Source organism: Nelumbo lutea, chromosome 7, assembly GCF_056320005.1.
Source record: "Nelumbo lutea isolate HS-2025 chromosome 7, American lotus-T2T, whole genome shotgun sequence".
Classification (NCBI taxonomy): Eukaryota; Viridiplantae; Streptophyta; class Magnoliopsida; order Proteales; family Nelumbonaceae; genus Nelumbo; species Nelumbo lutea.
The window spans coordinates 11,290,571-11,316,347 of record NC_142690.1 but is presented as its reverse complement, the minus strand read 5'-3'; the positions used below and the strand labels follow the sequence as shown (position 1 = coordinate 11,316,347).

The 25,777-nt window shown below is 36.8% G+C and overlaps 1 protein-coding gene and 1 pseudogene across 1 annotated transcript; both read left to right on the top strand.

The window, feature by feature from the left end:
- Nucleotides 1–5,143: 5,143 nt before the first annotated feature.
- Nucleotides 5,144–11,643, top strand: LOC148845083 (zinc finger protein CONSTANS-LIKE 14-like; annotated as a pseudogene).
- Nucleotides 11,644–12,796: 1,153 nt separating this feature from the next.
- LOC148845082 (uncharacterized) lies at nucleotides 12,797–25,553 on the top strand. The gene is made up of 8 exons (XM_088952867.1): nucleotides 12,797–13,501; nucleotides 14,090–14,316; nucleotides 14,396–14,728; nucleotides 21,330–21,576; nucleotides 23,757–23,885; nucleotides 23,971–24,186; nucleotides 24,293–24,416; nucleotides 24,924–25,553. The coding sequence occupies exons 1-8, from the start codon at nucleotides 12,830–12,832 to the stop codon at nucleotides 25,160–25,162; spliced, it is 2,187 nt and encodes a 728-aa protein (XP_088808993.1). The 5' UTR covers nucleotides 12,797–12,829; the 3' UTR covers nucleotides 25,163–25,553.
- The last annotated feature ends 224 nt before the right edge of the window (nucleotides 25,554–25,777 follow it).

Here is a 25,777-nt window from a genome sequence, read left to right as displayed (position 1 = left end):
GTGACATAACATTGTCTTCAGATCTGGACTAAAGGACATATTGTTCATTCTGGGGTTTTAGTACAATCTTATATTTGTTGGTAAACTTACCAAAGACTTGAATTGTACTATGTTGTGCTTTCTACTTTCTGTGCTCATCAAGACTTGATTTCCAAGAAGCTGATTGGTGTGGGCCTAATGCGTGATGGACTGTATCACTTTGCTTCCCTTCCACCATCCTTCTCTTTGCACAATACCCATACTCATGATCCATGTGTGTGGCATTCAAGGTTGGGCCATGCTTCCTATGAAAAATTCACTTTAATTCTTGAATTGCACATTATTGTACCTAACGATGATTGTTGTGACACATGCTTGCGAAAGAAATAAACACATATTTCCTTTCCCATTAGTCATACCAGATCTGATGCACAGTTTGCACTCATGCATTGTGATATTTGGGGAGGTTATCACACCCCGTCCCATTTTGGAGCTCATTATTTATTAACAATTGTAGATGATTGTACTCGAGCCACATGGTTGTATTTGTTACGATATAAATCAAATGCTTGTTCTTTTCTTATAATGTTTTGTGAAATGGTCAAAACACAGTTCAATGCTCAAGTTAAATATATCCGTTCGGACAATGGATCCAAATTTCTTTTTGGACCTGTTCAAGGTTACTTGACAGCATGTGGAATCTTGCATCAAACTTGGAGTCGTTGAGCACAAGAACCAAAACTTACTTGAGATAGAAAGGGCTTAACGGTTCCAAATGCACCTACCAATCGAATTCTGGGGAGAGTGTGTTTTGACAACAGCTTACATCATTAATCATTTGCCAATTCCAATACTTGTTGGAAAATCACCATATGAACTTCTTTTCAACAAGCCTCCTTCATATAGTCATCTATGTACATTTGACTGCCTTTGTTATGCAAGTACATTCCGACATGGGCGTGATAAGTTTGATGCTCGTGTCACTAGATGTGTGTTTTTTGGATATCCTAATGGTAAAAAATGATACAAATTATATGACTTGATTACTAAGTGGATATTTGCATCTAGAGATGTAATTTTCTTTGAACACAAATTTCCTTTTGTTGATGGCAACATGCCTTTGGACCCATTTCCACCACTAGTTATACCTCTACCAGCTGTTGATGACATGGTAGCTAATGCAATGCCTAATCAAACACCTAGAACTGAACCAGTTTGTGATAGTTTACAACCATGTATTAGTTCATAATTAAATGAACACACTAGTGGCATGGACATTATCACTTCCCCAACCTAGAAAGACTCCCATTGGGTGCCGTTGGGTCTACAAAGTCAAGTTCAAGCCCGGTGGTACTGTTGAGCATTACAAAGTCCGCTTAGTGGCAAAGGGCTACACTCAAACAAAAGGCATTGATTATACAGAGACATATGCCCCAGTTGCTAAGCTTGTAATAGTATGCTGCCTTTTGGCTCTAACTGCAACTTGAAATTGGAAACTCTATCAGATGGATGTAGACAATGTCTTTCTCCATAGTACTCTTCATGGAGAAATCTACATGGTTCCTCCACCTGCACTTTTACCTCATAAGGACCAGCATGTATGTCATTTGAATAGGTTCATTTATGGTCTCAAGTAAGCCTCACGCAATGGGTTTGAGACTCAAGCTCATGCTCTTCATCAACGGGGTTTCAGACAATCAGTTGCTATTAATACCCTTTTTACCTTAGTACAATCAAGCAACTTTCTTGTTGTACTTGCATATGTTGATGACATGGTGATTGTCGGAAATGACCCAGGTCGTATTTCTACTCTCAAGGACTACCTACGACAGTGCTTTCAAATTAAGGACTTCAAAGTCCTTTGATATTTTCTTGGAATTGAGGTTCCTTGGTCTTCCTCAGGCATTTTTCTCAGTCAATGGAAGTTACCCATGACATCCTTAAGGATGCAGGCATGCTAGGTTGTAAACCCAATACGTTTCCTATTACGCAACAACACCGTTTGGGACCTAAATCGGTCTTGCCAATTTCTCACCCTGATCAGTATAGGTGACTTGTGGGTCGTCTTCTCTATCTCACTATTACAAGACCAAAACTCACTTATTCAATTCATATTCTAAGTCAGTTTATGAGTGATCCTAGACAACAACATTTAGATGCTGCAATACATGTACTTCGATACTTAAAGGCTACACCTGATCAAGGAATACTTCTTTCGGCTGATTGTGATCTCCAATTGCGATCTTACTGTGACTCGGATTGGGCTGGTTGCCCAACCACTCAGAAATCCATCATTGGCTATCTCACAACTCTGGGTCGCTCTCCTTTGTTATGGAAGAGTAAGAAACAAGCAACAGTGGCATGCTCTTCTGCTGAAGCCGAGTATCGTGCGATGGCAGTCGCCACCAGTGAACTATTGTTGCTAAAACAACTCTTCTCTGATCTCAGTCTCTCTCATCCACAACCCATGAAGTTATACTTTGACAACAAGGCACTTCACATAGCTGCTAATCCAGTGTTTTATTAGTGTACCAAACATATTGAAATAGATTGACACTTCATACGAGAGCACCTTCAGTCTAAAGCTATAACTACTACTCATCTTCCCACATCAGCTCAGCATGCTGATATTTTTACAAAATCTATTGGACGAGATAGGTTTGCTTCTTTATTACCCAAGTTGGGCATTAAGGAGGGGGGTATTAGGAGAGACACTTGCGATGAGGTTACTTGCGATGAAGTTAGTTGTGATGAGGATTACACCTGCGATGAAGTTTGTTATGAGTCTGCTACGGTGAAGGATCTGGAATGCCACGTCAAACTCCTTGTAATAAATGTGTATATATATTTGGTAAGTTTAATATAAGAGACAATTTCTTTGCCATTTTGTTCTGTTACCAATTTACATGCCCGGAATCGGAGTCTCAATGATCCACGCATCAGAGATGGAGATGTTAGCGATGAAAATTGTGCTAGACTTCCAAATCAGCTTCTCTTATTAGCGACTATGGCAAAATTAATCAGAACTGTGGCAACACTCTTCATATAATACTCGACAACAAATCTCATCCATAAATTGTTCCTTTTCTTGCATCTCTTAAAAATGAAATGAACTAAAAACTATGGACACCCTATGCTAGGCAGAGGAATCTCCTCCATAAAAACCAATGCAAGACCGTTATCTTTTATCTCATAAAGCCCTGTCTTCTTTCAACTCTAGGCTTTATTCCCTCTCATATCTTTTGTCGTCTTTGCTTTTTCTTGTTTTTTCATCTAAAGCCCTCATATCAATGTTTGCCTCGTGACTTCTTCCATCTTTTCTTCTTGATTGCAGAAGACATCTCACTATAGAGAACTGCTCTACCGTTCAAAAACACATACTAACAAGTATGATTCTCTTCGCTGCAGTGACATTAACTTGTCCTGTTCTCAGTGTGATAGTCAATCCCGACGAAGTTCCTACGTCTTTTTTTGTTCGATTAATTGTTTGGTATGATAACAATTACACTAGGTGTGCTGTAACATCATGAACTCACGAATCCCAACCATTTTGTAGCTCATGAACTTGGGGAAAAGAGAAGGTTAACATTAGGGGTAGAGTTAGTCAATTGTTAGAAATAGTAAGGGTATTTTAAGATAATAGTCAAGCAATAGGGGTCAAGTTAGTCAATTAGCTAAACCTTAGGGGTACTTTAAGAAAATTGTCCTATTAATAATATTAGCATTTTATAAATATTATTTTAAATTAATTTTTTTATAATATTAATATTTGATTACAAATATTAACATCTTGAAGACAACTTAAAATAGCATATTATTTTATAATATTTTTAATTAATATTATTTTATAACACTATTCAACATTGATTTTGGCTTATAAGGTTCAACCAAATCAGCTCAAGAGAACTTCAATAAACTTTCTAATATTTTCATGCATTTTTATTTTTATTAGGGGAAAATTGGAAATCATGACTAATTCCGATTCTACAATCCTAATGAACCAAACAACATAAATTGGAATTTGATTCCAAGTCTTATTTGAACCAAACAAGTAGGGGGAATAGACCATTCTGATTCTGATTCCAATGGGTTTTACTTTTGATTCCGATCACAAACCAAATGGACCCTTATAGTTTAAATTTTAGGATTAGATTTGAGGATTTGATGGGATTATAGCAGAGGCAACTTTTGGGCCATAATATCCAATAAAAGTAATACTTTTAGTAAAATTTCAAAAATAGGTTACCTTTCTAAAAATAATATCAAATAAGGGCAAAAATACTGGTCATTTTCTTCCTCTTAGAGATCATTTATTAGCGTTGCTGCCCACCGCTGCCTCCGGCAACGCCTCCACCTACCTCTGCCCACCTCCCCCTTCCCCTCTGCCCAAGGCCACCACCTCCGCCCAAATAGAAAGCGTACATTGACTACATAAACAAACAATCAAGCAAAACAAAACCATGCATACATGAACGAACCAGAACCAAGTAATGGCAGCTACATAGTCTTCTCTCTTGGCATTCATCATCCTCCTTGTCCTCCCTCTCCTCCTCGTCTTTCCTCTCCTCTCTCAGTCTCATGGTCATGGTGAAGCTGACAAACCAGAAGCGTTTCAGTTGCTGCATCAGTTAGAAGGATGCCACAAGGGAGACTAGAGTAAAACGTCCCAACCAAGTTAAACATTATCTCCAGAGATTCGGCTACCTCGACCACCATAATGACGACGACGATTTCGACCATCAAGACATACCAGCTGTGCTACAATCTGAAAGAAATGGGGAGCCTGGATGTCGAGACGGTGAAACAAATAATGCTGCCTCGATCAGGCAAGGAGAAGAAAAGTGTATTCTTGGTGTTAGTGGACACAAGACCACCCTCGGCTTCTCTTCCCATTATACCTTCTTCAACAATACCCCTACCACGAAGTGGCCACCTTCTAAGATGCATCTCAAATGCATCCCCTTTGTTATGTGGAATTAGGCAAGTGGGCAGCGGTAACCAATTTCACGTTCGAAGAGACTCAAGACCTGTCCAGTGCCGACATTAGAATTTCATTCTTCAAAGGTGATCACGGCAATGGTAGTCCGTTTGATGAACTAGGAGGGCTTCTTGCTCATGCCTTTGCACCCAATGATGGAAGATTGCATTTTGATTCGGAGGAACGATGGACAAATGGTATCATGCCGATTGGATTGATCCGGCATCTGTGGCGGTGCACAAAATCGGCCACTTGCTTGGGCTTGGGCACAACTCTGAGCACGATGCTGTTATGTTTCCCTACATTGATGTGGGAACTCGAAAGGTGAATTTGCACCCAGACGATATAGAAGGAATACAATCTCATTATGGTATTCATTGATTACCGCTACCACTTCAACTTGCTGTTTCATCTCGGCCGGTCCCATCCTGCTCCTGTACATCATATGAAGAAATATTTGCCGGCGATTCAATTACAGTCGCTTACGGTAATAGCCTAATAGGTGGAGGTGGGTAAAGGCATTGTGGGAGAAGAAGAAAAAGATGAATAGTAGATTTGTTTTTATTTAATATTATTTTTAAAAAAGTAACTTATTTTTTAAATTTTATTAAAAATATTACTTTTATTATATTAGGGCCCAAAAGTTGCCCTTATCTGATATAACCCCTTTATAAATCTAAAATGTCGTCCAATGGGGCAGGGGCCAGGTGCTGCCCCTCGTAAAACGTCAGGTGTTTTTATATTTTTAAAGCCAAATTCATCAGCTGTTTTTGTTGCAATTTGCATGAATTTGACATTACCTAAATACAGCAGCCTGCAGGCGGCTGCAGCGGTAGCTGGCTACTGTTGTCGCGAGACTCGCGACCAAGAGCTAAGGAGATGATACCCATCCAACAGTAGGTCCCGATCCTTGAATGGTAGTAAAGGTAGCAAGCTGTGTGGTCCGTCTGATTTTTATGCATTGTTTAACCCGGGTCTGTGGGGCCATAATCAACAGTCAGGATAGGCACATCCAACGGTGGGCCCGCTTTTAGAATCAGGGTTTGGGTGTCAAATGGAAATGGTGGCCCCTCTCTGACTCACGTTCATGCCTGTATTCGAACTTTCGGTAGACGACTCAAACTCAGTTCCGGTTCAATGTTGTCCAGCATAATAGCACTAACAGGGATCCGTGCGATGCACACGAGAAAATCTGAAAATTTTAATAATTTATTTTTATTTAATATTGATTTATAAAAAGTAATAATTGTTAATTGAATATGAATAAATATTTTTTAATAAATTTAGTTTTATTAATAATTTGTAGTAATTTTAATAATTTTTATTCTTTTTATTATTTTTAAATGAATTTTTGATTACTTTTAAAATAAATAAAAATAATTATAAAAGTTAACATTTTTATTAATTTCACTAATAATTAAAATATGTATAGGAATAACAACAGGGTGGATTCAGGGTAGGGCACCCCATCCCCGCCCTATCCCTAGTGTCATGCGGGTTCAAGGTAAGGTAACCACTCCTCAATGTCGGGCGAGTTCAGGGCCAAGGTACCCCACTTCTCATCAAGGATGGAGAATCCTCGAATTTTCCTACCTCGTCCCTAATATTGAGTGGGTTCAAGTAGAGGTGTAAATTGGGTCGCGATGGGTCAGCATGACATGACCCACATATGACCCGCACAAAATGCAAGCCGTGTCATGCTGGCCCAGAGGCGTCCCGGGCCGTGCCTCCTTCCTCTAGGATAATTTGGGGGGTCGGTTCGGCATGGCCCACGGCTCGAGCTCGCACGAACCCGTGCAATGCCGCACACCAAGCCAATCTCAAGGCAAGGCACCCACTCCCCGTCTAAGGTTTTTAAAATTGGACCGGATAGGGAACCGTTCTGGGGTCAAACGATATGTCTGTCGAACAAATGACCCGCTCTAACAAAAAAAATAAAAAATTAGAAAAACAAAAAAAAAGGCCAAAAACTGTTGTCTGAGTTGACGGTTCAACCGCCCAGGTCAGCGGTTCGCTAACCAAATAAACGGTTTTTGGACAAAAAGCGGTTTTGGGGTGAAACAGTGTTTAGTTCCCAATTTTTTTGGTCTAACCATCTGGTTTGATCCAGTTTTGAAAACACAGTCCTCGTTAACCCAATATTCAATTTGATGATAGAAATGATCCAAATGAAATATTGAGTATCAACCACATGGTAAATTTCTAAAAGTATACACTAAATTGTCTTTAATATTCAAAAATGTAATTTTGTGAAAATTTTGAAAAATTTATTATACTTGTGTAATTTTGAAAATTTATTTAAACTTTTATTAAATAATTTATTTTCTTTTTAAATGGTTTACTTACAGAATTATACTAATTTATCTTATAATTTCTAATATAAACTAACCAATAATTTCCTTTTTCCAATATTATACTAATTTATCTTAATAATTTGTGTAATTATTTGTTCAATTTATAGTTTTCCATTTCCTATAGTCATTTATCTTTAATAATTTTCAACAATTTGCAATAAAAATTACATATTTTTCAATGGTTTTCCAAAATCTATCAAATGTAATAAATTTTCCTAGAATTTCCAAAATATTCTAATAATTTTCAATAATTATTTAATGCATTTTAAATAAACTTTCAAATACTTTATATCTTTTAATTTCGAAAATGTTATTTTATAAAAATGTAGTTTTATGAAAATTTTTTAAAATTTTATTACATTTGTGTAACTATGTGGATTTATTGAATTTTTTTAAATTGTTATTAAATATATTTTTTATTTGGTAGTTTACTAACAAATTACTAACAAAATTACACTAATTTGTCTTTTATTTTTCAATATAAATTAATTAATAGTTTCATTTTCTAACATTAGAATATTTTCCCCCATTTGTATTTGTTTATTAACTATAATAATAACAATAACTAAAATTTTATACTTTTTGATCATTGTTAAATATAATTCTCAAATTTATAGAAATTAGTTAAAAAGTTCAATTTCAATAAAATGTTGTTAATTAGTTAATTAATGATAATATTTATTAACTTTTGGCAATTTACTAATCGTACTAATATGAATATTTAATTTTTGATAATTTACTAACCATATTTATTAACTTTTGATAATAACATTATTTAATACTCATTGAATATGGATGGGATTAAATATTAACCATATTTAACTATTTATTAATTAATATGAATATTTTAAATGAGGGAGAGTGCATATAGATTGGAGGAATGCATTTTAGGGAATTGTTCTAAATGAGATATCTTAGGAAAGAGATTATAGGAATATTTTTAGGTAGTTGGGTGACATGGCATAATGGGAGTGGTGGAAAGGGGAGAGGAGAGAAAGTCAAAGATAATGTAGGGTGGGGATAATGGAGCAAGGAGTAGAGAAAGTCAAAGAGAAAGACTTGAGCTTTGTTAAGCACAAGTTAAACAATAGAAAAACATAAGAGCATATAATTGTTTTATATTTGAACTTTTTAATAAACAATCCAATCAAACTCAACTTGAGTTAGTCGGTTTTCTAGTATTTTAGATCGGCTTTGGTTTAATAAATATATATTAATATTTTATATTTTAAATTTAATTTTTTTATATGGGAAAGTAGAAAAATTCCCATATTTGTTAGTTTAAAATATTTTATATCATAGATTTAATTTTTGTAATTTATTTTTTAATAATATCATTATAATTTATGAAACATAAAGTTAATTTTTTTAAGTTTAAATCTTTTGAACAAACAAAATAAACCGAAAATAGACCCAAATCGATACAACCCGAGTATGTGGGTTTTCGCTAATGGTCAATCGGTTTTGAGTGACAAACTACGGACTTGACTAGATCTATTTGGTTGGCAAAACAACATACACTGAATTGAACTAATCATTGAACACTCCTACTTCCAACTAAATTTATAGTCTAATCTCTAATAAATAACAATAGTTTAATCTCCAATAATTATTGAAATTTTATAGCAAATGTACACAATCATTGAAAATAAGTTTATAATGAAAATATAATAGATATATAATAAAAATACAATAATTACAAAAATATAATAAAGACTAAAAATGTACTAAAATAGTCAATAAATAGTGTAATCTTAAATAATAGTTTAATCTCTAATAAGTATTAATATATACATTATAAAAAATATATAATTACTAAATATAAATTTATAACAAAAATATAATAAATACGATAAATTAAATTCAAAAGTTAAATAATAGTTTTTAATCTCCAATAATTATTGATAATTTTCTATTAAATAAAAAAATAAAAATACATTTATAAATAATTATTGAAAGCATATTTATAAAACAACAATAAGTAATTACTGGAAGTAAAATAAATATTAATTATAGTAAATATAAATATATAATGAATATAAGTGAAATTAGCTATTTACAATATTATTTACTTATTTAAATAAAATTGTTATTTAAGTTCTTAAAACATTAATTATTTATTAAATTTAATAATCCATAAAATTATAATTGTACTATTATTACATAATTCGTTATTAATTTTGTAAAATATTAAATTATTATTAATATGAATATTATGAATTCTATTATAATTATTTCTACTTTTAAGTTTTTTTAATTTATAACATAATTTCGTTATTTTAACTATTAATAATTTTGTCATGTTAAATATTTATATAATATGTAAAATATTTAAAAATTTTCATTATTTGAATTTTATTTATTTTAATGTTATTATGTAATATTAAATATTTTGTTATATTATTTAGTTATTTTTAATGTTTTTATTTAAGATTTTTAGTTATTGAAATATTTAAATAATATTTTATTTTTTAATGTTAAATTCTTATTATTTTGAATAACATTTAAATTGAATAATTCGTAAAACTATAATTTATATTATTACTACATAATTTCATGATGAATTTTATAAAAATATTAAATTATTAATAATATAGATATTACTAAATCTATTAATTTTTTTGTGTTTTGAATAAATATTTTAAATTTAATATATAGTTTCGTTATAATATTTAAATAATTCTGAATTTTTTAATTGGAACTTTGTTTAGATAGATATAAATAAAAAGTAGGGGCAGGATAAATAGAAATTAGAAAAAAATTTATGATGAACTGGGGGAAGTGGTGCCACTTAGCTAGACATTAGAAAAGTAAATCCATCTTTCTTTACGGTTATTATAAATAGCAAAACATATATGATTTCCTTATTGATTTAATGGATAATTATGTAGAATTAAAAAAATAAAATGGATAAATTAAAAATCCGCGGTTACAATATTTTTTAATCCCCTACCTTGTACCTGTTCATCTTCCCTAACCTCACGACACGAACAGCAGCAGCAGTAATCCCTCTGTTTTCCGTTCCTCTCGGCCATGCCGCCACAACTCGTTGCAGCGGCTAATGGTAACAGGGGGTCTTTATTTGAAGTCTTCAAATAAATATCTCCTTGCTCTGTTCTGTTTCAGGGATTTCGGCTCGCTTCTCTTCGTACTCCATTAACAAACACTTTCCTCCCACAGCCAAGATTAGATTCCTTGCTCCGCTGAGACTGCTAGGATTTTTCGTTCCTTTATTTATAGTTTAACTCTACACGATTTCTTATTTTTCCCCTTTTTTTTATTTCCTTTCCATTTGCTAATAATGGATCAAACCCTAACAAGTCAAGAGCCACGCAGAGCATCATCCTTTGTGATTTCTGCAATGAAGATATCACTGTTCTATACTGCAGAGTTGACTCTGCTAAGCTGTGCTTGTTCTGCGACCAACATGTCCACTCCGCTAACGCCTTATCCCGTAAGCACCTCCGTTCTCAGATCTGTGATAATTGCTCTTCCCAACTCGTCTCTGTCTGCTGCTCCACCGATCATCTTGTTCTTTGCCAAGATTGCGACTGGGACGCCCAGCAGCTGCTCGCTGTCCGCCACACACGAGCGTTGCCCGGTTGAAGGGTTCTCCGGCTGCTCTTCAGCGCTTGAACTCGGTTCTATTTGGGGGTTCGATCTTTCCGACAAGAAGTATGCCATGCAACTGCCGCAATCGCATGTTCCACAGTTGGGTAGTGACAATTTCATGATGTTCCCGAATTGGGGTCCCTTGAATTCGGTTGTTTCGGATGATTCTTGGGTGTACAAGTCGGCTGCAATGACTCTTCAGGATCTGATGCTGCCCAGTGAGAATGGTAACAGCGGTACTTCCATGTATCCGAGTGTTCCTAGTGCTGAGATTCTGATGTTTGTCGAAGAGGCTGAGTTCTAGTTGCGGCAAACAGACCCAGGTGATATTTAAGCAGTTTGTGGAGCTGCTTAAGCGGGATCCGGTACACCTGCCCAACAGAGCAATATGGAAGATCTGGAGTTGCCTGATGGAGGTGATGGAGCTACAGATACCACTCAATTGTTGCATCAGCAAACCATTTACGTCTTTGCTTATGTTGTCTACTCGGATAGATCTAAGAGAGAACAACAATCGTCTCATCGAAGATAATATTCCCTGGGACTGAAACCCCTCTGACCAGGCAGCGCAGGTGTAATTGCATGCTCTTGTTAACTCGTCATCTGTTACGAGTTCCAGTGATACTTGGCTTGCTTTATTATCTTCTATTTTTCTATAATTGTTCATTCTCTTATTTAACTATCTGGGTTCTTGAATAATTAGTAGATTTTCCTCTCTCACACTCTTTCTCCCCTCCTCCTCTCCTCTTTGCTGGCCTCCGATAGGATGAAGAATTTATAAAAATAAATAAATAAATAAAAGGAGAAAATAGAAACGAAAACAAGCAGAACTAAAATTTTCTTATCGAACCTATGATAGATGTTAGAAACATGGTTACATGGTGAATGGAGAAGAAAAAGGGGAAGGGAGAAGAAGAAAAATCGGAGGAGAACGAAGGAAAGAGAAAAATGTGAAGGAATATGAGGTAGAAGGGATTACGGCCGCTGCTGTTCGTGTATCGGGGAGGATGAACAGTTACAAGGGTAGTATGAGGATTAAAAAATATTATAACGATGGATTTCAACGAAAAACTAACGAAAGGGGTCTTTGTCTCACAGTCATATACAGAGGGTTTTTACCGCAAAATAAATTACAAAGACCCCATAATACGGAGGGTTTTTATAATTTATCCAAATAAAAATTTCAAGAAAACAGAAAATTATGAAAGGGATACATATATATATAACGGCTCCCAGAGTCCTACTCTCTATATTTTCTTCATTCTTTGAAAACGAGAATCAAAAGTTTGATCGTCGAGCTCGCGAGCGGCGGAAAGAAATGGCAGCGTCAGCATCTCAAGGTCTCTTCTGTCAACCAACACTCTGACAGGTGAGTTCATTCACTCTTCGCTTCTTTGGGTCGTCTGCTGTTTTTTTTTTCAAAGGTTTCTCTGCTTTTCCTTGGCCTTCTTCACCTTGGACTAATATAAAGTATGTTTCAACTTAAGGGTTTCTCCCGACATTGTCCTTTTTTTCTGTTCTTATTTCATTTTTTTACTGAATCTGTTTGGTTCTTCCATCATTGATGGTGGCAATGGAAATTTTCAGTTTTTAATTTTTCCCCACGTATGATTACAGATAGAATGCTTAGCGTTTGAAAGTTGAAACTGGGCTGAAGAAGAAGGGATTTCTGATCAAATCAGGTTGTTTGAGAGTTGGTATCAATAGAAATGGCATGGCTCAGAGCTGTTTCTAGTGCAGCAAAGTTGGCTGTTAGGAGAAATCTGGTTCAAGCGGGGTCTTATGCGAAGAGGGCACGGGTGCTTCCATCACAGAACCGATATTTTCACTCTACGGTCTATAAACCGAAGGCGCAAGCTGCGCCAGTCGAGCAGCTGATCTTGGGGTTGAAACCATTGTCATTGGAATGTCACATAGAGGAAGATTGAATGTACTGGGTAATGTGGTTCGGAAGCCACTTGCTCAGATTTTCAGTGAGTTCAGTGGTGGTACAAAGCCAGTTGATGAAGTTGGTCTATACACAGGAACTGGTGATGTCAAGTACCACTTGGGTACTTCTTATGATCGACCAACGAGGGGTGGGAAGAGAATCCATCTGTCTTTGGTTGCTAATCCCAGTCATTTGGAAGCTGTAGATCCAGTTGTGATGGGCAAAACTCGTGGGAAGCAATATTACTCTAATGATGCAGAAAGGACAAAGAATCTTGGGGTGTTAATCCATGGAGATGGAAGCTTTGCAGGGCAGGGTGTTGTTTATGAAACTCTACATCTTAGTGCTCTTCCAAATTACACGACTGGTGGGACCATCCACATTGTGGTGAACAACCAAGTGGCTTTCACAACTGATCCAAGATCTGGTAGATCTTCACAATATTGTACTGATGTGGCTAAAGCCTTGAACGCCCCTATTTTTCATGTAAATGGCGATGATGTGGAAGCAGTTGTTCATGCTTGTGAGCTTGCAGCAGAGTGGCGCCAGACATTCCACTCTGATGTGGTGGTTGATATAGTATGCTACCGTCGATTTGGACATAATGAGATTGACGAACCTTCTTTCACACAACCTAAAATGTATCAAGTAAGAGTTTCCAGACTTTCTGTGTATTTTAATACTTATTTTGTTTGAAGGCATTTCTTTTCCTTTTCATCCTTAATCCTTTCTCTTCAACTCCTCATAAGTGTTTTCTTTTCTTCTCATGTATTTTCCTTTTTTTTTTGTGCATGTGTGTTTGCATTCTCTTTATGTGAGCAGCCAAGGCTGTCATCCTTAAGCTAAAACCTCAGGACTAAGATTTTCACTGTTGAGATTGGTAAGATATAGTCAGGTTCCAAGGTCCAAGGATGGGATTGTATCCCCTTCAAAATGAGACTGAAGATTCTGTGTAATGATGTTTATACATTGGGTATATAATCCTTGGTGTGAAACAAAATATGTTTTATCCCTTGCTAAACATTTAGAGTATTGAATCGCTTTATCTTTTGAAAGATGGCTTTAATAACCCATCTAAGGAGGACACTACCTACCTCAGGTTTATTTTTTCCAGCTGGGGGAGAATGGTATCCATTTCTGGTGTCTGTATAATTTGGCACTTCATTCTATTGTTTACATATCCCACTGAAAAGAAATTCTACAATCTCATAGTGCTGGTGCATTTGGCACTAACAGGTCATTCGAAACCATTCATCTGCTTTAGAGATTTACCAGAAGAAACTCCTAGAGTCTGGGCAAGTCAAACAAGAAGACATTGACAGGACACACAACAAAGTTAGTTCCATTCTTAATGAAGAATTTCTGAACAGCAAAGATTATGTTCCCAAAAGAAGGGATTGGCTTTCAGCTTATTGGTCTGGGTTTAAATCACCTGAACAGCTTTCACGTGTCCGAAACACTGGGTATGTTTATATTTTCTGTTCTTCCCTTGTTTTCTACATGAATGTAAATTTTGAACCTATTTTGTTGATGGTTTCACAGGGTTAAACCCGAGATATTGAAGAGTGTTGGCAAGGCAATCTCTACTCTTCCTGAAAATTTCAAGCCTCACAGAGCTGTAAAGAAGATTTTTGAGCAGCGTGCTCAGATGATTGAAACAGGGGAAGGTATTGACTGGGCACTTGGGGAAGCACTTGCTTTTGCTACATTGCTGGTTGAAGGTAACCATGTTAGGTTGAGTGGTCAGGATGTTGAAAGAGGTACATTTAGTCATCGGCATGCAATAATTCATGATCAAGAAACTGGGGAGAAGTACTGCCCTTTGGACCATGTTCTAATGAATCAAAATGAGGAAATGTTTACTGTCAGTAACAGGTGACATTCAGAAACTTCCCTGTTTTGTGACATTCTGTTTATAACTTTTTTGTTATCTCTTACCATTTCTGCAGTTCATTACTTATCAGTGTCCTTTACTTTCCTGTCTCAATACTAAATTCATCTCTGCATTGATTGAAAATATAATAGTAAATTTCTAGACTTGAAAGCATAGTTTTCAAGGCGTCTAGGCGATTCTGGGCGACACTGGGACGCCTAGTCGCCTAGTTGCCTAGGCATCACCTAGGCGATAAAAAATTTATAATATAAAAATATGACTTTTGGCTAGTTTCCTAGTTTTATATACCATTCAGCATGTATGTTAATTGAAAAAATAGCAATTCTCTTTATAAGAACATTAAATTTCCTCTAAAAATGTGGCAAATCATCACATCTAAAAGATAAAAATCTTTTACATATATTAATTTCATTATTTTCAAAAATAATACTGCTATAATAAGTATTTAATAGAGAAAATTCATATTAATTAGCAGCTAAAGATGGTTATCAACTTTATATGATAAATATTCAAGATGGAAAGTAAAATAGAAAAAAAAAACAAGGATGGAATTTCTGTTTTATTTAATTAGAGAGAGAGAGAGAATAGAAAAAATAACTTTATTATTCTATTCTTTCTTTCCTCTTTCTTTTCTTTCTTTTCTTTCTTTCTTTTTCTCTTCTCAAAACCCTTTGATCTTTTAAATTTCAATAGTAAAACATTAAAACAAAGTATAATTGATATATATAGCATATAATAAAATGTATTAACACATACATTAATAAGATCTAGCAATATAAATGATATTTTAAAAGGCGCCCGCCTCGTCATTTTTGTCGCCTAGGCGGGGGCTCAGTCGCCTAGAAGGGCGCCTAGTTGCTAAAAGTCAAGGCATTTGGGCGAGGTGCCCAGCCAAGGGTGCCTAGTCGCCTAGGCGACGCCTTGACAACTATGTTGGAAAGTCCTATTTCTAAGACACCAATAAACTGATTTATTTCTCTATGGGTTCTTTCTTTGCTTCTTTATCTGCATTAGGTGATCTCCCTCCATGGATACTTTAACTTCAGTAGAGCTAAGGTGTATAAATGAATGCTGTATTAGGGCCATAGGGAAGAGCCTACAGTCTAGCATGGCCAACAGTTGAAAAATGTGTTATTAGATGGCATGAACATCTATTTTACATAAAAACAGATCTCCTGGGGGTGAATGTGTTATTAACTTGTTTGGTTGGACATTTTGAGCGTGAAGTTAATAATGTGACAGTAGCAGAGGCTTGTCTCTGGAGGCATGATTATCAGTTTCAGGAGTCAAATGGTAAGTAACTAATTCATGATTCATTTTTGTTCAGCCTCCTGGCCAGCGGTGATGTGGGATATTTATTTAAGAAAGGACCATGGGAAATGGGGGATACTTAGCTATAGTTGGGCAATTGGAGTGCCATGGAACGCTGTTCCTCTAACTAGCAGGAAACTTGTCGGAAAGCTAGGAAGTGATTACAATATGGATTGTTGTTGATTGATGCCTTGAAATTATACAAGCCATTATGGATTTCTTCTGTACTGATGACATGAACAAAGTAACTGCCACCAACAAAAGGACACAATAAACAGCTGAGAAAACAAAAGAGACAAAGCAATCCTACAGGAATTAGGGCTGCAACTTCTGCGGCTCGGTTTGAGCATTTGCTAAAATTTGAATGGGCCCAACCTTGAGAGCCCAGGCCCAATGCTGTAAATTCAAGTCAGCAGTCAGGTACCCCTCTTGCATTCATAAGAGGAATGTGCCCCCAATACAAATTTTTACTCGTAGCCTTACTATTACTAAGACTATCTTTTGTTGAAATCCATTTGCCCATTCCATAGTCTCAACTCCTATGAAGTCTTCCTTCCTATGGAAGACCAGAGTAATCTCATAATTGGGGAAGTTTCCAATTATAAAAACCTGATATACCATGCTATTCTTTTCATAATTAATAAAACCTTCATGGATGTATTCATGATAAAAACATCATATATTGATGATGCCTAAAGAATCTAATTCAATGTGGCCCAAGATTCGTGAGCATAGTTATCAAGGCAAATGCCTAGGTGACAACAAGGTGCCTGTGGAGTGTCACCTTGCTCAAGTGCCTAGTCGTTTTACCTCCCCTTTTTGTACTTTTAGGTTTCACATAGTTTCATACCATTAATAAAGTTTCTTGTTACTGATAAAAAAAATCTTTATTTTTTGAGATTATAACAATAAAATAGATATTTTTAAACTAAAATTAATCATTTTATGGATTTACATATTAGTTTCTTTTTATTATTTTCTTATTTGTTAGGGTTCAATCAGCACACATGTTGGTTTATGCCATCTTGAACCGTCAAAGACTTCAAAACCCAGAATAATAAGCAAGGAAGATGATGGGAACACTTCCAGGCTGAGTATAGCAACTTGGCTCACTTCTATAGTTCCAGACTTCCAATACACCTATGCAAGAAGACATACGTGAGAGGTCCATGTTAGCAAGCTTGTTATACTTGATAAAGAGTTCGTTAGTTCCATTCATGTGCAGAGTGATGCAACTAGTAAACAAGGAACGTAATCAGATGTGGAACCTAGCTTTTGGCCCAACTAAATATTTCTCATCTCCTATTTCTCTCTTTCTCTCAGGAGAAATGAGCTCCCTCAAAGAAGCTTTTTGTGATAGGTAGTTCCTATCAATTGGTATCAACATCCTCTCAATGGTAAGCACTTATTGTCTACCATGCAATATTGTGTTAATCAAATTGAAAGAGATCTCAATAAATTTTCATGTGACATGAGAGAGATTGAAGAAATGCTCTCGACTATCCTCATCAAGATTTTGAAGTCCATTCAAAGTGAGAGCAAGGAGAGCAAATGTGAGGGGTCGAGTTAGGGTCGCAATCATAGAGGTGGAGCAAACAACTGGAAGCAGACAAGACCAGATTTCCCTAACTACTCTAATGAGGATCATGTACCTTGGGTTAATCCTGAAAGGTACTTTGAGTGCCATGAAATCCTTGCTCACTAGAGGGTCCCAATCGCTTCTATATGCTTAGACAAAGAAGCAATTCTTTGGTTTCAGCGATTTCGTTCGTCACATTCTCAGGTGACTTGGGCTTATTTCACCGGAGCTTGTCTAATTTGGACCAATTGGCTTCAAGGGTTATGACAAGGAACTATCAAAGCTTAACCAAGTCGGTGTGGTTAGGGAATTTGAATGGCTTGTAACCAAAGTTCATGATTGGCATCGTTAGGTTGTTTCATCGGGGGTTAGAGGATGGAATCAAACTTTTAAGTGAAGACTGCGCAGCTCACCACTGTTATGGCTGAAGTGGGCCTAGCTTGGTTATATGAAGAGAAGTTGGGTTGATTCAAAAGGCTTCGAACTAAGCCTCTAGACCCAATATTTGTAGACTCCACCCTTACCTAGGTTACCCAAAGACAAGTTGGGCCTACCTATGTTGCCCCAAGGCTCACCTAAGCCGGATATACCTGCCCTAAGACCGATTGTGCCCTTTAAGAAGGTAACTTGGGTTGAGGTGCAAGCCCGAAGAGAAAAAAAAGGGGCTTTGCTAAAATTGTGAAGAGACATAAATGAAAAACCTAGCATGGCTGCCTACGAGGGAGGTAGGTGTCCATATTGGCTAATAGTGGAAGCACTTTAAACTTTATATCAGAGAATGCAATTATTTAGCTTGGGTTGGTTAGACCCACCCCAAGTTCCCTGTGCAAGTGGAAGATGGAAATTGGCTCCCCTGTGTAGGGGTTTGTAGTGGATAGGAACTCAAAATACAAGGGCACATTTGGGTAGACTTGTATCCGTTGATCTTTAGTGGAACTGATATTGTTTTTTGTGTTCTGATATTGTCTTTGGTGTTCAGTGGCTATGCCAGCTAGGACCGATGGTTTATGACTAGGTTAATTTGATCGTGGAGTTCTAGAAGAATGGCTAGACCTTGAGACTGTGTGGAACTAAAGTTGTACAGCCCCAACCTATCGCCCTGGGGTTGCTGAAGAATAGTGTGGCAATGGGCCAGCCCACTCTGATGCACTTAAGCCTATTACTCCAACCCACTACTAGTTAGTATTTACTAATGAAGTTGAATCTAGCTTGTCTCCTTATTAGCTGCAATTGCAGGCCTTGTTGATTGAATACTCAATGGTGTTCTTGGAGCTTGTGGGCCTACCTCCTAAGAGGGAAAAAGACCATATAATCCCTATCTTGCTTGGGGCCCCACCAGCCAATCTAAGGCCTTAAAAATACCCCCACTACCAATGTTAAGAAATAAAATGTTTGGTGCAAGAGATGTTGCAATGTTGGATTATTCAAAGCAACGAAACATGGCAATTTTGTCTGGATTATAGGGTGTTGAATGCCATAACAGTCAAAGACAGGTTTCCCATACTGCTCATTGATGAGTTGGTTGATGAACTCAGAGATGCATGTCTATGTTCTAAACTAGACCTCAATGCCAGGTACCATCAAATTAAAGTTCTCCATGATGTCCATAAGATGTCCTTCTAGACCCATGACCACTATTACCAACTCCTATTCATGCCTTTTGGGTTATCTAATGTGTCTTCCACCCTTTTAGTAACTCATGAATGACATCTTTAGACTCTATCTTTATAAGTTTTTCTTTTTTTTTCTGATCTTTTTCGACAGTATCTTGGTCTACAGTTCCAATTGGGTACCTCCAACATTTGAGAACCACCCTAGAAATCTTGAAGCAGCACCAGCTAATAGCCAAGTAATCCAAATGTGTATTTGGATAGAAACAAATGCACTACCTTGGCCATGTGGAAGAAGATGGGCAAGATATGGTAGATCTTAAAAAAGGTGGCTACTATAATGAACTGGGCCCACCCCATGACAGTCAAGAACTTGAGGGCTTTTCTAGGCCTCTTTGGGTATTATCAATGCTTTATTGCAGCCCCTTTGACTCAGTTACTCAAGAAGGAAGCATTCCAATGGCCGAATGAACCTTAAAAGGTCTGTAAGGCCTTGAAGCAAAGCAAACAAACAATAGCCACCTCCCCCCCCCCCCCCCCCCAATTTTATCCCTGCAAGACTCCCCAAAACCTTCTTCATAGAGTTTGGCTGAACTAAACATTTCTCTTCTTCTCTCAAGAGGACCAAACTCCCTAAAAGAAGCTCATGTGGTAGACAGTTCCTATCAGAATTTTGGTCCAATCACTTCTTTTCTTCTTATGAGTATGTTGATTTTCTATGTTTTAATTGAACTTTATACATTTTTGTGAAGATTATAGATAATTACTAGCAAAAGAATATTGCTGGTTGCTATGAAACCTAGGAAATTACCCCAGTACATCTGGTACTGATGGTTTTTATTTTAGAAGTCCACTACCTACGTGATTAGGAGACAAGGTACTCCCCTGTTGCCTAGCCTTGCCTTGGTGTCTTGAAACCTATGTTGCTGAGGAGGGCATACATAGATTATCCAGTTGATGACTAGGGTCCATTGCTTGGTGCTATGGTACAATCTGGGGTTGATGATGAATGTGGATTCAAGTCTTAGAGTGCCTGTTTTGTGCAAGAAAATGCAGAAGGTTAGGTCTTTATCCAGTCTATCTTTATGAGACAACAATTGGACGCTTTTGATGAACTTTGAGAGTACCTTCTAAGTTTTCTGGCACAAGGTCCAGGATCTGTTGCTTTGATTTCATTGATTGTGTCATTGTTGTCTTTGATCAATCAAGTTGATCCTGCATGGTTGTTCGCTTTTTGTACCATAAGAATTGCTTTCAAGTACCTTCTAAGTTTTCTGGCACAAGGTCCAGGATCTGTTGCTTTGATTCCATTGATTGTGTCATTGTTGTCTTTGATCAATCAAGTTGATCCTGCATGGTTGTTCGCTTTTTGTACCATAAGAATTTCTTTCAAGTTCTCTGATTTATCCATCCAATTTGCAACTCTTTTAAGTCTAGTACTGGAAATGTATATTTCTGGGCAACCATTAGATCTTCTCATTTGCAAATCTAGAGGGTGTTTGACATTGTTCTGTTTAATTGCTGTTGTGTTTAAATAGTTAGTCACATCAGTGTTCTGCATAAATGGGTAAACATCATGCTTGTTATGCTCATCTATGCAAAAGAGAAAAGCCATTGCAAAGGCACTCTGGAATTTCATGCAAGGGGTTGATTTTAGGGATTGCTGCAAGGGCTTCAGTGAAGTGGCACATTGGGAAATGAAAATTAAACTATTTATTTTGGGTGGTCCTATTCTACTTGTAACAAATTCTTTTTTTTTTTTAATATTGTAACAATTTAAACGTTTAATCTGCACATACCTCTCTACCAAATGCGAGAAACATTGTGTAATTGGGAGGGTGTTGCATTAGTGATTATGACCAAATGGAAGGCAGATAAACACCAATGTCCTAAATAACCTCTTATATAAGTTTAGATGTTTTGAACTATATTTTAATTCCTCTGATCATTAGCATGCATTTGCATTTTAGAATATGTAATTTCTGTTGCTTTCCTTTTCAAAATGAAACACCATATTTAGTTTGGGCTAACATACTTTGGCTTTTGTTGGATTCCCTCTTCTTCCCCCTGTCCCATCTGCAGTTCTCTTTCAGAGTTTGCTGTCCTTGGATTCGAAATGGGTTATTCAATGGAAAATCCAAATTCCTTGGTACTCTGGGAAGCTCAATTTGGTGATTTTGCAAATGGCGCTCAGGTGATGTTTGATCAGTTCTTGAGCAGTGGGGAATCGAAGTGGCTACGTCAAGCTGGACTTGTTGTGCTGCTTCCTCATGGGTATGATGGTCAGGGCCCTGAACATTCAAGTGCACGACTGGAGCGATTTCTACAGGTATTGTCCAAACATCTGATCTTCATTTTGCCTTGTGGTGGTATTACTTGGGTTGGTTGTCATATTGCAGTTGCCAACTTGCCATGCAAATTGGTTACCTGATTTGAAGAATTTCTACTGCATTGAGTTTGGGCCCTTGAACCATTTCCCTTAGCATTTCAACAAATGTTCAACCCAGTCCCACCCAAGTTTCACCACCAACTGCAGCCAATTAAAGGTCAAACATAGGAACTGACTGTGCGAAAAGTAATACAATCCAAGCTGAGCTGCATAACCTGGGTTCACTTGACTAAATTGTTCAACTTCAACTTCAACTAACTAGGCCCTGGTTAGGTCAGGTTGGAGTTTGTTGCTTTTTGGGAGTTGGAGAGTTGGAAGGTTGAGTAGTTTTTTGCTTCTTTCTTCAGGGTGATTGCTCATCACTTGCGTTTGTATCCTTCTTGCTCTTTTTTTTTAAAATAAATTATCTTCTTTATTTATCTTCAAAAATATATATTTTTTGTAATTTTAAATATAAACTTAGATTAATTTTTTTAAATATACTTTTATTAGTTTATATATGGTAAAGCTTGTGGATGCTTGGCCAAGCCCAGATATATATTATCAGGCCCAGGGTGAGGGCTGAGCCGAGCCAGGCCTAGGCAGCCCAAAATTCTATTACTACCCTGTAAAAACCCAGCCTGGGCCCAGTCCATGATCATCCCAAATTGGGGTGTTATTTGTCAGCACAAGCCCAACCAAATCTCTAGAAAATGTCAGCCTGGTACAACTTAGAGGTCGTATTTTTCCTTCCTAAATTGCACCCTGTTTCTAATCAGTTTGTTCTGTCTATAAATTCTTCATTTTTTGGGCTCCGCACCTATATCATCAACCAGGTTTATAATCTGTGAATTGAATCATTAACCAGGTTTATAATCTCCATACGCCCACGTGTGTGTAATATGTTCCAATGCAATTATCATATAGCAATTTTCAAACATTTAGTTTTATTTCCTCCAAAATGGTGATGGTAGAATTTTAAATTATTTTTTTAAATGAAATACCCTTTTAGATAGGCTGTAACTTGGGTGACTGAGCCGGGCTTAGGATCAACCCAGGCTCTATCCTAAATGTGAAACCTAATGCCTGGGCTTGGGTCCAAATCAAGGTTAAGCTGATCTTGCAGGCCTGAGGCCAGTTCAACCTAAACCCAAACACTTTTGGACCTATGTTGGCGTTGCATTAGGTAGGTATATCATGGCCTCGTATATAATTATTCTTGTTTCACAAGAAATCAGTATTTTCAATCTGTCATTTGCCTTGATGGTCAGACCAGTGACCCAGTCACAATACAGGTTTGGATCAACCTCTAACCTGCCATGTTACAAAATCTGTTGACCTGGTCAACAAATGTCAACCTGGATGGCTGAATCATTGACCATCTGATCCATTCAGCTGGTTACTGGGTTTTGTATTATTTTATCTTTTTGTTTTGAATTTTTATAGTGGTGACATCATGGGTTTACCTGTTGACCTGGAGAGAAAACGGTTCGACCTTTGGGTTGGATCTTAAAACTCCAAAAGAAATGAATCAAAATTGGCTTAAATAGTTGAAGGGTTCTTTGCTATAAACATGGTTTTAAGGTTCAAATCCTCTTAGATGAGTATTTTGACTCTATTTGTATTTTACATCATATATTTAGCATGTAACCTCAATGAGATCAAGCCAACAATAGGCTTCCAGCCTACATACTGCACTGGGCTGCACAATGCCTTAACCCTGAACCTGGCGCAAGATTTTACTTGGCCCAAGTTTTCAGGCCCTGGCCCACTCTGAAGCCAAAAAATTTGGACCCATGCCCAGGCAAAGATGGAATATAGCTGGGCCAGGTTGGTTTAAGGCTTTAAGCCTGCCCAAGTTGCAGCTCTACTTTCAGAGCAGCTACCTACCATGCATCAATTAAATAAGATCACTGTATGACCCCTATTGATGAGTGCAGGCATTGCTTCTATATTTATCATCTATCAATATTCTTTCACCTGGAGAAGGGCAAACTCTTCTGATCTAGTTGGTGCCTCCCTTTAATAATTTGCTGCCAGTTCCTTTATCTCAGAAGTCTCATGATTATTTGCATCCCTTTATCTTTAAGCATTAAATTAAACCCTATTTGTCTTGCTGCTCACTTGTACACTAAATGCAGATGAGCGATGATAATCCCTATGTTATACCCGAGATGGATCAAACTCTTAGGAGGCAGATCCAGGAATGCAATTGGCAGGTCGTGAATGTTACAACCCCTGCTAATTATTTCCATGCTTTGCGACGCCAGGTATGTACTACTATTCCATCCTAAACCCCTGATGTTCAAGATGAATTTCTTCTATTTGCTTATGCTGTACAGTTTCATCTCCCAGATACACAGGGATTTTCGAAAGCCACTCATTGTAATGGCTCCCAAAAACCTGCTTCGCCACAAGGATTGCAAATCAAATCTATCTGAGTTTGATGACGTCCAGGGTCACCCAGGTTTTGACAAGCAAGGGACCCGTTTCAAGCGCCTTATAAAGGATCACAATGTTCGCTCTGATCTTGAGGAAGGCATTAGACGCCTGGTTCTCTGCTCTGGAAAGGTATTTGTTTGACAGCTGTTTTCTTGTTTTCTATTTGTATTGACAAGAAATCCAAGATACACCTTTGGAATTGGTTTGATGTATACTTGTAATTTATTGTCTGTAGGTATGTTATGAGCTTGATGAGGAGCGAAAGAAAGTTAGTGGCAATGACGTTGCAATATGCAGGATAGAACAACTATGCCCTTTCCCTTATGATCTTATCCAACGAGAGCTAAAGAGATATCCAAGTAAGCTCATCTAACTTGAGAAATGGAACAGGTATCACTAGAATTGTGTATATTAAGAGGAAGAAATGTAGGCAGTGTATTTTAGCAATACTGCTAAGACTTGATTTTAAAGCCACAACTATTAAAAGGTAAAAGCTATCACATGTTTTGTGAATACCATGAAACTCCATTTGAATCTAGAAAAGAAATTGTTGATTCTTAATAGTTGTTCCATCTGCTGTTTTGAGTAAAATTATATTTTAAAATTAAGACTTGTCCCTCCAGTATCAGGTTCAATCTCCATTCAAATCTGTATGCATATGCTGCTGTGTTAGTTGCTAAATCCTGTTTCATTTATTCCTTTTTCTTTCATTTTTTTTTTTATTTTGATGACAGTTATGGTGTGCCATTTTGGTTATGTTTTTAATAGTTTAGAGCTAGGATTGGTTTTGACGTTATTTGAATATGTTCACAGTATGGACCCTGGTTGACTTGTTATGTGTTTTGTTTGTGGTTTTTATCTTTCAGATGCAGAGGTTGTATGGTGTCAGGAAGAGCCCATGAATATGGGTGCGTACAATTACATAGCACCTCGGCTTTGTACTGCCATGAGGGCACTGGGGAGAGGTACTATGGAGGACATCAAGTATGTTGGGCGTGCTCCATCTGCGGCCACAGCCACTGGCTTCTACCAAGTTCATGTCAAAGAACAGACTGAACTTGTACAAAAGGCAATGCAGCCTGGGCCAATCAAATATCCATACTGAAGGGAACTTCCATAATTTACTGCAAGGCAACAAAAAAGAAAATGATGATTCATGGAAGGACATGATGTTATCCAAACTTAAAAAATTTTGATCCTAATATAAAACCCATGTGTGTGGTATACGAGAACATTTTTTCCCAAAATCCATACAATTGTTTTCCTCTTCTTTGTCACCTTTTAGGTTTCCAATACCATGATAATATTAATGGATTTCGGAGAGAGTTTAAGAGATTTTCACATGTGATATGCATTTTGAATTTTTCAGTTTTCCTCAGCTACGGAAAATGAAATGTGTAATGAAATTGAGTTTTTGACTTTTTTCTTTTATTCCTCCTTTTCTTTTGCAATGTCACATTTTAATGTATTTGAGATTGCTCGTGTTCTTTCTTTCTCTCCCTTGGGTTTATTGACTTGTATCTGCTTGTTATGAGTTTGCACTGGTTCTGAGTAACTGTTTTCTATTTACAATTTCTATTCTTTCGTCTGCTGTTTTATTCTGTCTTTTAGGTGGCTAGTATGTCGGTTGGTGTAAGTGCTTAGGGCAGGTTAGGAACAAGTATGATTATTCATTTATGTGACTAGCAAGTTAGGAACCTTCCTCAGGTCTGCTATTATT